A 12,432-nucleotide genomic window follows, 5' to 3' on the forward strand; every position below is an offset into this window, starting at 1 on the left:
CGTGGTTCAAAACGACACCGGAAATGAAATGCCGAGGACACGCCTCCAGATTCTGAATTTGACATTGGTTTCCAAGGCGACAGTCAGATTTTCATTTCAATTTTTTCCTCTTTTTTTAACTGTCCAAAGCAAGAGAAAAAAAGAGGATTACGGGCTAAAAAATTCCCTTAGCTAATACAAAGATGTCACCAAAACAGACGAGAGACAATGAATTCACTGGAGGTATTTTTCTCAACTGATTGTATACGCTTCTGACTCAGTTATATATTGTACTTCATATTTATGGTGCTCAACTATATACTCAGCAACTTTTGAGGCATCGGCTTTCAAAGAAAAACGCGTATTAATTTTCTTTTTTTTAAGCATTCAATATTTTATTAAGCTTTCTAGTGAAGCTATATGTACACAAGTGCATATTGTTTTTCTTTCAAGTGAAGTTCTGAAGTGCTCTTTCATTGATAATACAATAAGCATTTCAGCCGAGGCCCCTATATATGCAGAGCCCATGTGAGGCTTGATGTGAAGGTAACTGGCAGCGAATTGTAGAACCTGCTGAACCAGATAAACATATTTCCATCAGGTGCAGGAAGAAGTTCGCATCAGGAAGAACTTCATTCATCATCAACGCATCAGGTGACACTGAGTTACTGGTTGCTGGTGTGACCTTCTGCTAACCACCACTCTGCAGCCTAAATTCCAAGATTTGCTGAATGAACCTTTGACAGTGTCGACTTTTAGAATTGTAGCTTTCTAAAAACACAGAAAGAAGGTTCTGGCCTGACCAGAAAGCACAGCCACCAGCTGCATGGCAGAGAAGAACCAGGTGGTCTTAATCTACACAGCAGGACTTCAGTGTTTTCATATGAGTTTCCTAATATGTCAAACTGAAAATATACTTGTTATAAATGTGCATTGTCCATGTTACAGTAGTACATTTCAGAGTACAAAATTTCACTCTTTTAAAAATTAACTTAAAAAAAAAATAAATTTAAAAAAAAATTACTGGAAAATCACAGTGTCAAAACACATCAGCAAAAGCAGAGAAACGTTTAAATCCAAGACAGTCAAAAAAAACAAAAAAAAAAACATTTACCTATAACTGGAAGGCCACCTTGTGCAGTTGTCCAGAGGGTGGCAGCACAGACATACAGTTCTAGTAAAGAACTGTAATTCCTCTCCACTACGGTAATTCCTCTGCGTCATTGTCCTCAATGAAATAATTCAATTTGATTCATTTTGAATTCAGAAAAGTTATTAATATCTATAACTGTGCCACTCTTAAAAGTCATAATGACTATTTGGCTGGCAAAGTTTGTGGATTGGCTTCTGCACCAAGTTACGAAAGTAATTAGAAGAAGAATTTGTTTTCCTGTTCAGGCTTAACGGGTTTCATTTTGTGTGTGCGCGCGTGTGTGGCAAGATAGCAAAGTAGTTTTTCCAGCGTGTCTGCATTTTGTTTGTTTGATTTTCCATGTAGTTTAAATATCAGACAGTAACAGACGAGCTGTTCCTGAACACGTTGTGATGTCAAAGCAATTACAGACGGTCGGTCACAAAGGTCTAACTCATGTGGTTCTACTAACTGGACATGGCAGACAAATTGTTGCACAGATTAATGGAATTTATATTACATGTGCGTCGAATAAATAGGCCACAAAAGCAAGTCCTTCTTTTTGCAACATACAAAATTGACCAATCAGATCCTTCGCAGCAAAAGCATTACCAGTGGTGCAAGGAGTGTGCGACGCTTGAAGCGTGTCACCGTCTCACTGCGATGCTCTTGTCAACTCCGAGCAGCTTCCTGTTTCTGACACTGCTAAACCCTGGCTGTACTACTGTTCTACAGCCTCTTGCTATGAATGCTTTGAACAATAGATATGCACTTGCTCAGCGGTGAGATCTCAGCGGTCTTGTCGCTTCTCGCAAGTTAAAGTTGTTCCAACTCTTGTCAGAGTTCTTCAAATCACTGTGATTTATTTCCAGCCAGCCTAAATCCCCCAAACAAAGCTTAAAATGAAACGAAAAAACAACATAGAATAAAAAAAAAAAAATGGTGATTGACATTCCATCACTATTGAGTGAATTTTAGAGGAAGGATTGCAGAGCACATGCAGCTGACCTCAGGGCCGTAACAGCAGCTGTGGCAACAGCTGACGCTCACAGAGCAACCGAGCTGTGGGTCACACACAGACACACAGACACACAGACACATACACACAGGCCGCAGACAGCAGCCACCACACTGCACTGTGCCGCACCGTTAAAGCACAAACATACCAAACATACCAGAGTCTGTCGCGGCCACTTCACGCGCTGCTCCTCACTGCCTAATTAACTCCTAATGAAAGTGGATACAGTTGTATGTTTTTTCTTTTTTCTTTCAGAGTGTGCCACCATGTGAGGACTACTGGGCTGGGTGAGGGGGGACGGGTGGGGAGGTGCGGAATATATGTTGGAAGTACATCTACTGTACATATATTACAGTTTGCCTTTCACTCACTCACTCACTCACTCACTCACTCACTCACCCTGTCTCATCTGCTTTTTTTCTTTCTGAGATCTGCTCTGATTCTGTCGAGTCTCACTTTTAGCTTTATTTCTGAAATAAATCCTGAATTTTATGGACGTCTCACGGCGGGCCACATCCAACATGTTGATATCACTTTTATTTCTACTGTCTCACTGACGCAGCCATCTGTCTACTGTCACCGGTTCCCCTGCGCTCAGGGTTGCAGGGGTTTGGGGTCCTACATGGAGAACAGTCCGGGCAGACAACCATCCGTACGCACAACTACACAAGAGTCAGCCAATCGTCCTAACGTGCGTGTCTTTGGATTGTTAGAGGAAGCCGGAGAACCTGGAGAGAAGCCGTGCTGACACGGAGAGAACATGCAAACTCCACACAGAAAAGGCCCTCGGTTGGAAGAGAACCCACAACCTGTTCCAGTCAGCCAGGTTTCTGCGGCCGGGACAAAAAACACCTTTCTCCTGGCACAGGAGTCGGCCCGTGGCTTGGCCCCGGGACTGCAAACATTTCACAGTCGAGTGGTTTTTCTCCACGTTTGTGGCCAGAGACTGCTGCTGTGTCTGGGAGGCGCAGGACGCCTTCTGTAGTCTTTGGGTGGCGTTCGGGGGGCAGGTGACGCGCACGGACAGTCTGGAAGCGGCAGTGGAAGCGGAGCGGGATGTGTGGGTTTGGAATTGGATTAGCGCTGCCAGAGCGGAGCAGGCCTCAGAGTGTTTTGCTAGTCAGGGATTTGCTGTCTTGTGACTACATACATATTTGTGCATTAAGAGAAGCGCTTGGCTGCCTGCGGCTGCTGGAAATCCCACCGTTCCTTGAGAGGACGGCGACAAAAAAACAGCTTGTTTTATTCACATAATACTTTACAAAGGTGAAAAAGGCAAACATACTATACAGCATATATGTACAAATTTGATACTGCAATAAATAACACATAGATAGATTTGCAACTTTCACAACTCCACCGGTTGATCCCAGAACACCCTTTTTTTTTCCTGGGGAACACAGTCTGACACGGACGGTGTCGCCTGACGCTCAGCACGGCACGTTTTTCACCAGGGGAACATTGAAAAATGCAGGCAAAAAGTCTGGACCACCTGGTTCCATCTTGTCCCCGGGAGATAGAGAGCAGAGCAGCAGCAACAGAAGGAGGAGGTGGAGGGGTGAGGAAGGGGAGGAGGCGAGACGGACAGACAGGAGCGAGCAGACGGAGGCTCTCCCCCGAGGAACATTTCTTAAGACAATTTATATATTTTGGAGAGATAAAACATCTGCCTGTTTGTTCTCCCCATAAATCTCCCAGTCAGTTTTACTGGCTTGTCTCAGCCGCCGTCTCCCTGTTTGCGCTGTGTGTGTGTGTGTGTGTGTGTGTGTGTGTTCTCCTGCAGCACGCTGCCTATCCTCGGCCTCCAGCTCTTCATATCTGCTCCCTGGGCCTGATTTGCCTTATTATTGTTTTTTCTCTCCCCCCACCCTTAAATAAATTGCGCTGCCGCCAGATCTTTTCTTTGGCTGAGCAGCGAAGGCGACCACCTAAAGTGTCGCTGCTAACCTGGATTCATTTACCAGCCGCGTACAAGTTCATCAGAGTCTCCCCTGACGGCCACTTGGTGACTTTCCAGTCCACCTCTGAAGAAATCCTCCCTCACTTCCAGCCGTTCATCTCCTTCAGCTTGCTGATGTTGGTTCCTTTGATAGGTGTGGAGGGAGCAGGGTGGTAGAGAGGCAGGGTGGGGGTGCTGCAGCCTCGCGTCCACAGCTTCTCAGTGGGGATGGTCCACACGCTGCGGGAGGACTCCTTCTTTTTCTTCTTCTTTGTCTTCTTCTCCTCCGCCTCCTCCTCCTGCTTCTTCCTCTTCTTCTCCTGCAGCTTCTCTTTGTCGTCCTTGGATGTCGCCGGAGACATGGACTGCAAGGGGGAAGAACCAGGAGAACCAGTAGGGGGATTCAGTACAAATTATGTCGCATAACCTGATCGATGCTGCTTATGGATTGGAGGCCTTTGCACCCAGCATGCAAAAAGTGTGAGATGTTTTCAATGCGAGATGTTTGGATCGAAAGCGCTCAAATTAAACGTTGCATAAACATAAATTTGTGTCGAAAGCAAGACTTGACGAGAAACTTTCTCAAAAGTTCAGACGCTCGCGAAGTTTTCAAAGAGCGTCCTCTGTCCTCACAGAAGAGCTGAAAGGAAATCGTTTAGGATATCGCTGGCACAGTTCAGGGCATCACATCTCGGAAGACAGAGCAGCAACTCCCAGGAGACCGTTGACTCAGAGCAATGTTCTGTCTGTCGGTCTTGGATGGGAAAGTAGTTGTTTTTTTTCTTTCTATTGGGAGATATGATGTCTGCGCTGCACAACCACTTTGATTAGCTGCTTGTCCTCAGTGCGAAAGTTTAGAAAAATCAACAGCAATGAGAAAAAAAAAGGGTGATTTTTTTTTTCTCATTTTGTTTGGCAGCATGAAATGTTCTGTGTGAGAATACTGCAGATGTACAATAAACTCTGCGAGATATTCAAATGAAAAAATTATGCATCTGGCATGTGAAGATGTGTTCACACCAGATTTACAGGGCCTTCACTCCTTCGGTCCTGATGCGGCGGCAGTGGGACTTTTTCTCCGCAGACTTGGAAGTTGGAGCCATCTCAACTTTTTCAGTCACCACTGCCATTGCCAGTTGCGTGCCTCGGCAGTCTGACGCCAGCGCATCAATGTGAACCACATGACGCAACTATCTGGGTCCCGTTGCATGACTTACGTCAGCTGCTTTTGAACATGGTGACGTGCCTTTGGTGCGTACAAAACAACAACCCCAGGGCCCGCCGCCAGACTAGACCAGGCGGAGAACACACAACCCACACATCAAACCTCTCAATCGAAAAGACGCAACGTACACAACAGCAGAGCGTGAAGCAGCTGAGCTTGGCGGCGTTCCGTCCCGTTCCCGCATAGCGGTTCCTCTTGGGCAGCAGCAGCACGAAGGACACGGCCAGCGACAGGTGGTAGAAGCTGTGCACATAGGCGTAGTCCCACTCCTGAAGGGGCGGAGACACAGACATACAAACACAATCAACGTTAATGAGTGAGCGAGGGGTGGACGGGGCTTGTGCGTCAGGAACAGGTTTTTTTTCCCAGGTGGTCACCTCAAAATAGAAGCGCAGCATCAGGGCGAGGGCGCCGAAGCAGCAGCCCGGTCCGACCTGCTGCGTGTAGACGCTCTTCTCGGGGTAAACCGCCCTCAGCTGCTTCATCTTCTGCAGCTGAAACAGCAGCCATGGCCACGACAGAGAACCCAGTTCAGCATCAACGGTTGGTTAATTTTTCATTTCAGTGAGGGACACTGCAATGTTGGAAGAGGAGGAGGAAGAGGGAGAAGAAGGAGAGAGGACTCACCCACTTGACGGTGATGATGAAGACGGCCGATCCGATGGGTCCGGAGTAGATCCCGTAGCCCCAGCGGTCCTGGTAGATCCTGACAGCGTTGATCAGGACTCCGAACATGGTCAAACTGGAACGCTGCGGTTCGTCAAAGTCTCCCAGGGCTTCAGTGGACATACACACACACACACACACACACACACACACACACACACACACACACACCGCGGATGTGAGATGAGAATAAAACTATATCCAAAATAAAAAATGAAATTTTTATTTTTTTTATGTTTTTTAATCTTTTGCTACGTTTTTTTGTGATGCCCAGACTTAGTCATTGTCCTTAGTCCGACACTGGATCACCAGATGTCATATTGGAGTGTGTGTGAATGTGTGTGTGTGTGTGTGTGTGTGTGTGTGTGTGTGTGTGTGTGTGTGCGTATGCGTGTGCACGCATTATGAACACATGTTAGCCAAAGCCAAATGCACACCACATGCTAACAGTTGTTGCTAGAGAAAGCTGTCATCGTGCTTAACCTTGAGGTTGAAACTTGTCCAGCTGCAGCTTGCATCACTTCTTTTTTTTACTTCTTTTTTTTTGTTTTCGCTCCTCCCTCCCTCTACAGAACCAGTTTATCGGATCCACCAGCATCTCGTTGTTGTGTTGTTGATATGTCGTTCCCTGTCTTATGCATCTGCCTCAGAGCCGGCGTCCTGTGACTCACCTATAAGTGTGACCCACATGGAGAGAGCTGTGCCGTACACGCTGAAGTACTCCATCACGTCGTACCTCATGAAGCACAGGATGGAGAGGCCCGGTCCTTCGCATGCATGGTAGATCTGCAGCAGGACACGCACGCACGCTTGTGTCAAACACAAACAGGTCTCATGCCACCTTGCACACAATTTTCCAGGTTTCACAAATCTCCAATTTCATTTATCAGACACTTTTGTCCAAGGCGAGGTACAACACCAGCAAGGATTTAGGCTCGGTCTAAAATTTGCCGTGGACTTGTCGGGATTCCAAAATGACGAAGAGCATTTCAGTATCTCACGATAATGAAGGTATAATCATTTTTTTTCAAGAGCAAGTCTGAAACTCAGGAATCAAAGCAAAAACCTTTAGCACCATCTTACCGCTGTGAAGAACATGGTGAAGAAGTAGACCATGGCCTCCATGTGGAAGCCCCTCTTGGCGGCCACGCTGGCGGTGGGCAGGAACACCAGGCTGCTGACTGTGGGAAGCAGCATCTTGGCTATAAACGCACCCATGCTGCTGCCGTTTTAAGGGGCCGCAGCTCAGCTCACGAAAGTCAAATCAAGAGGTGGAAGAATATCCTTCAGAGAGCTCTGATCTCCTCAAAGGTGCTTCCGTGGCACAACGTGCCGGTTCTAGTCAGGGCTCCCGGCTGGATCTGCAGGACAGAACCCACACACAAGCTACCGTGCAACCAACCCTCGACCACCCCCTCCAGCTGTCCCACTTAGCCCTTTAAAGTTTAAATGTCCTACTGCTTTGGCTCCTGCCCACGTGGGCCTGCGTGGGCCGTGTTGTGGAGGCGACAACTGTTTGCATACCTCAGTGCACGGTGGGCGGGGCAGAGGCCAGCATCCAGCCCTGCAGCAAGGTCGCACTCCGTTTTAGCCCGCGGCTGATGAGTACTGATGAAAATCCTTTTTTGTTTTGTGCTTTTGACGAGAATTGTGTTGGTTTTGACAAAGTCATGGGAATTTATGAGGTCGTTTTTCCTCCTGTTACAAAACACGATGATGTAATGCGAGTATGAGAACATTTTTCATCTCAAACTCTTGGCTACTAATTTAAGAGAGGTACCAATGAGGTATTTGGGAAGAAGTAGAAAGCAAAATGAGTAAAGGATGGACTTTAGCTCGATTGACTGGGATCAGTGTGTTTTTGTGTTTGTTGTTGATATAAAAAAAGAAATAGTAGCATACCTTTTTTGGATCTGGATATCATATTCAATGGTTCACCTTATTAAAATACTGATGTTGACGGTGCAAACGCAGTGCTGAAGCCATCGTCCAGCAGTTGAGATCAATCAAGAAATGAACCAGTAAAATCAACTGAAAACAAACAAACATGTAAAGACAGCTCTCTCAGATCCCAGGTTCCCATCCAGTGCAAATCTTCAGCTGCCGCTGCTTGTGCTAGCGTATGTCATTCACACTTCACGCTTCAAACTGTGCCCTGAAAGAAGGGAAGGACGAAGACACACCACATTGGGTGTTTTGGATCAACTAGCTGAGACTTTCGGGAGCACGAAACTCAGCCCACAGTGAGTCCCAGCAGCTAGTGAAGCTGCAAAGAGTCAAAGTTTTGCTCGGGTCTAAAGCCGCATATCTAATAGTAAGACGCTTTAGCCACCCAGAGCCATATTTGACTTGGGGCACTTTGCTCCATGAAAGGATTTTTGAGCATGACGGTGGCACGATGCTGCAGCAGACGCAGCAGTTGCCCTCGTCTCAGCTGTTACACCTGCTGCAGGGCCCGAGGCAGCGACACAAAGGGCGCAGTCACTGCCCAGGGCTTTCTCTGCACGCTTCGGATTCACGGAGTGTTTTTGGTAACTCGAGCCGCCCGGATGGGGAAAAACAGACTCGAGACTGCACCGCACCCTTCAGATCAGATCTTCCCTGAAGATCAGACCCTCTTTGAGATGAGGAATCCTTGTGTTTTTGTCAAGCGATCTGTGCAAAAAAAAAAAAATCAGCAACACGGCAGTGCAAATTATAAATTACTCGGCTCTGCTTGACAAAATTCTTCTACCTTCACTGTCGCTCGGTGACCTCTGCTCTCGCTAGCTGCCGGCAGGTGGTCGACCACTTTCTCCAAGGGAGAATGTGCATGTGTCACTCCCACCTGTGGCTTTAAAAGTCATTTTGCTACAGTCACCCAAAACAGTGGAGTGTCGAGCGCGACTTGCGTGACCCTTGGTGCTCTCCGGAATGTCCTGTGAATGTGGGAGGGAGCGAAAACTGCAGCATACTGGACTCGGGAGCGGACAGTGACTCAGCGACACAGGCCATTTCTCGCGAGGCAGGTTTTTAATAGCCACCGCAACCGTGAGTCACGGCTCAAAGGAAGGGCTCATGTCGAGAACAGGGTCATTTACGCCAGACAAATGAGAACGTGAATGCCTGGAAATCTGCTACTGTGGCTTCATTAAACATCAAGTTGTGGGACACAAACTTTTATTTTGACAAAGACAATGGTTCATAAGGTGGCTGCAAACAACTGACACTTGTATTCAATTTTCTACTTTACCAAAACTCTACCAATAATTCAATAATTCAAATTTGGCTCAGAGTTTTGTGCAGCTACTGTGTGAAAGTCCTTACTGCAGAAGGACAAAGAAGGAAATCAGTGTGTCTCTGAATCCTCCTGTCCAGGAGAGTTTTATTTTTATTTTTTTGCGACTGACTTTCTCCTCAGGACACTGCAGTCCAAACACGGGGGGTTAGTGTGGGAATGTAGAAGAGACTTCCTGGACGCATCTGAGAAAACAACCGTGCTTCCTTGTGATTCAGTAATAAATAGCCTTGAACTGCGACCCACAGGCCGCCTTTCACAAATAATTGGATGTTATTAATGTTTCACCCAGCGACTCGCCCAGGACAAATCAGAGCCAGCGAGAGCAGAGCACTTCAGCCATACTTGCCAGACTTCACTTTGACATTCTATGCTATCCATGCATTTTTTTTTAAAAATACTTAATTGTTTAATTTTCCAGACTTTTTATCCTTTGTTCAGACTGGGATTGCAGTAATTTGCTATTTTAATGACAAAGCTCAACTTACTGCCCAGGAAATCATGTTTCTGCAACACATCACAAAGATTTCAGACTCCTTTTCATTTCAACCTTTAATAAAAGCAAAAGCCGTTAAACATTTTCTGATCTCAAACAGTTAACTACAGTTAAATATTGAATTGCATCAATCTTAACTGAGACAAAACACAGTTGGTCAACGACTAAAATTTGGTGCTGCTACACACAAGGTTTGTTTTGGTGCATGTGCAGTGCAGAACTACGACAACTAGTGGTGGAATTATTGTATACATAGCTCTTTAAAGCCCATTCTATTTTTTAAAAAGACATTGACTATGACCAGAACAACTCTTAGTTTCTAGATAATAAAAAAAAAATCAAAACATCATCAGTGATGAACAGATTTGTCCTTGAATGAAAAAGTATTTCAAAGTAAAAGAAGTAAGGGATAGTCTTTTCTCCTTCACTGCCTGGATAAAAACATATATTGTTGGTTGACAACACTGGTCAAGTACATTTTAGATTCTGCAGTGGTGCCAAAAAGTTTCACATGTCAGTGTGAAGCTTTTTTATTTTGTTTCTCTCCTCTTTCTTCTCATGTGTTTACAACACCTTTAATTGCTGTTTTGTCTGCATGTGCCAACTCTAATGACTCCAGGCTTTTGTTTGGCATGCTGCAAATGTGCACACTGAACAAAAAAAAAATCCCATGGGATTGTTGTAATTGCTTGCGCAACACTTTTTCCCCCTCCTTGGTCAAGTGTTGGGTGGTGGGCTTTAATTGCAGGCGGTGCTCAGGGTTTATTCCTCTGTTCTGGCCTCCCTGAACATTCTCTATCTGCTCATAAACATCACAAACAACAGCCAGCAGGCTGTCGGACAGATTTAGAAGGGTGAGAGAAATTCATGGTGAAGGATAAGAAAGAAACAAACACATTGAGATCAGATGAAAAATAAATCAAAAAAATCAAAGCTCGTGAGAGGATATCTTGACAAAACATTTTGCCAACGCAGTGGCAGACATGCTTCTAGATTTTATCAGGTTGCACTGCTTGAAACTACGAGTTTTGGTGCAACATGAGCAACTTTGAGGTTAGAACACGTTTCAAACTCAAGACCCTGCAGCCTTGTGGACTGCAAGAGGTTAAAAGGTGTATAATTAAGATTCAGTCTGCCTGCCTTAAAGTGTGTTTTGACTGTTGACTTCATCTCCCACAATGCACATTGATTTTGTGGCCCAGTGGATTCCATCGTTTCGCCATCAGCACTTTGCACCCCACCCCACCCCATCCACAATAATAGTTGACAAACACTCACAAATAATCCCAAAATATATAAAATAAGAAAAGTTCATGAAGCCTGAAGGACATTTTTACAACATTTTAAACAAATCTACTTGTTTATCTCAGCCATTGACTTGAAAACATTGATCTTTGATTGCTGGAGTAATGCAGTTTTCATAAGCAGATTAAACAGTGGTTAAATTCACATTGTGTAAACACACGTTCTTTGATTGGATCAAAGGATGCAGTGTTTCTGACTAACGCACGAGTGCCCACAAACTTTGTTAGCGGCCTCGTCTAACCAGCAGAAGCCTCAACTTGGCACTGACAAAATCACTGGCAAAATTAGACCCACTGACGGAGGCAAATCGACATTCCGACTTAGTTCGAGCCACCGACAGCTCGGCAGAACAAGTGCAGCAGTGCTGAAGATGCAGATACAGCTGTTGAAACAGACAGGGGCGAGTGAAGGTGCGAGAGAGCGGGGAAAGTAGTGGGGAGAGGGAGCGGTGGGAAACAACAACAGAAGGGAGACAGAGAGAGAAAAAAAGAAACACGAGGCACAGAGTGAAGCCAGAAAGTCGGGGAGAGACAGACGGACGAAAGGGGGGGGGGAGGGAGGAAGGGAAGACGACATGGTGGGCAGACACGGTGGTCCTCAGACGTCTGCTCGTCCTCCCATCACTCACTCGTCTCATTCCTCGATCCTCCCGTCTGCTCCTGGCTTCCTCCGCCTGTCACAGGAGGAGGAGCCCCATGGCTGCATCCCCGAAAGCGCAATCTCTTTTGGAAAAATCCCTCTTGTGTAAAGTATAAAACAAAATAAAAGCACTGGCAACACAATAAAACAGACTGAACTAGATGAAGAAAGAAGAAAACACAAGTTGAAGCAGCTTCACGTGACGACGTGACGTGGAAATTTGGTTATTTCGTCTAAATCAGACACACAGGTTTGTTCTTTCCTGACGTGTTTGTTTCGGAACTCACCACCCAGTGACAGCTCTGCTGAAGACGGAAGTGTTCTGTCCAAACACGTCAGGGTTTGGGTTAGAAGAACAAACCTGAGACGAAGTAACGAAACTTGAAGCAAAGTACAGACACGATGAACATCTTTGGAATCGCTTCATGTCACTGTCAGCTTCAGGAAACACTATTTTTTGCTCTGTGCAGGGGTAGCGGCTCGACGACCTGATCGTGGGCAGGAAGTGACATCATACACCACAGTGCGCCGAATGTCGTTTGCGCCGTCAGATACAAATGTGTTTGCCGTCCTGTCGCAACCAGTAGAAAACAAAGAGCAGCTATTGAGAGGCACTGACGATGACGTAGCCTATACCCTAATCCGGTTGCCTGAATTGTGAATTTAGAGGAAACCAGCATCAGCTGCAAGCTCACAGTCACCCCCTGGAGTTGTCACCCTTAAACCTGCCTTTCTGGTTTCACCACCCTCACTGTC

General features: G+C 45.9%; 1 protein-coding gene across 1 annotated transcript; it reads right to left on the reverse strand.

The window, feature by feature from the left end:
- Window positions 1–2,723: 2,723 nt before the first annotated feature.
- mymk (myomaker, myoblast fusion factor) lies at window positions 2,724–7,451 on the reverse strand. The gene is made up of 6 exons (XM_076047032.1): window positions 7,043–7,451; window positions 6,631–6,745; window positions 5,921–6,069; window positions 5,671–5,787; window positions 5,422–5,562; window positions 2,724–4,433 (listed from the first exon to the last, which is right to left on the reverse strand). Exons 1-6 carry the CDS (start codon window positions 7,175–7,177, stop codon window positions 4,170–4,172), a joined length of 921 nt encoding a protein of 306 aa, XP_075903147.1. The 5' UTR covers window positions 7,178–7,451; the 3' UTR covers window positions 2,724–4,169.
- Window positions 7,452–12,432: the final 4,981 nt, after the last annotated feature.

This window comes from Nelusetta ayraudi, unplaced genomic scaffold, assembly GCF_046127955.1.
Source record: "Nelusetta ayraudi isolate G7.1 ecotype Tasmania unplaced genomic scaffold, CSIRO-AGI_Nayr_v1 ptg000092l, whole genome shotgun sequence".
NCBI lineage: Eukaryota > Metazoa > Chordata > Actinopteri > Tetraodontiformes > Monacanthidae > Nelusetta > Nelusetta ayraudi.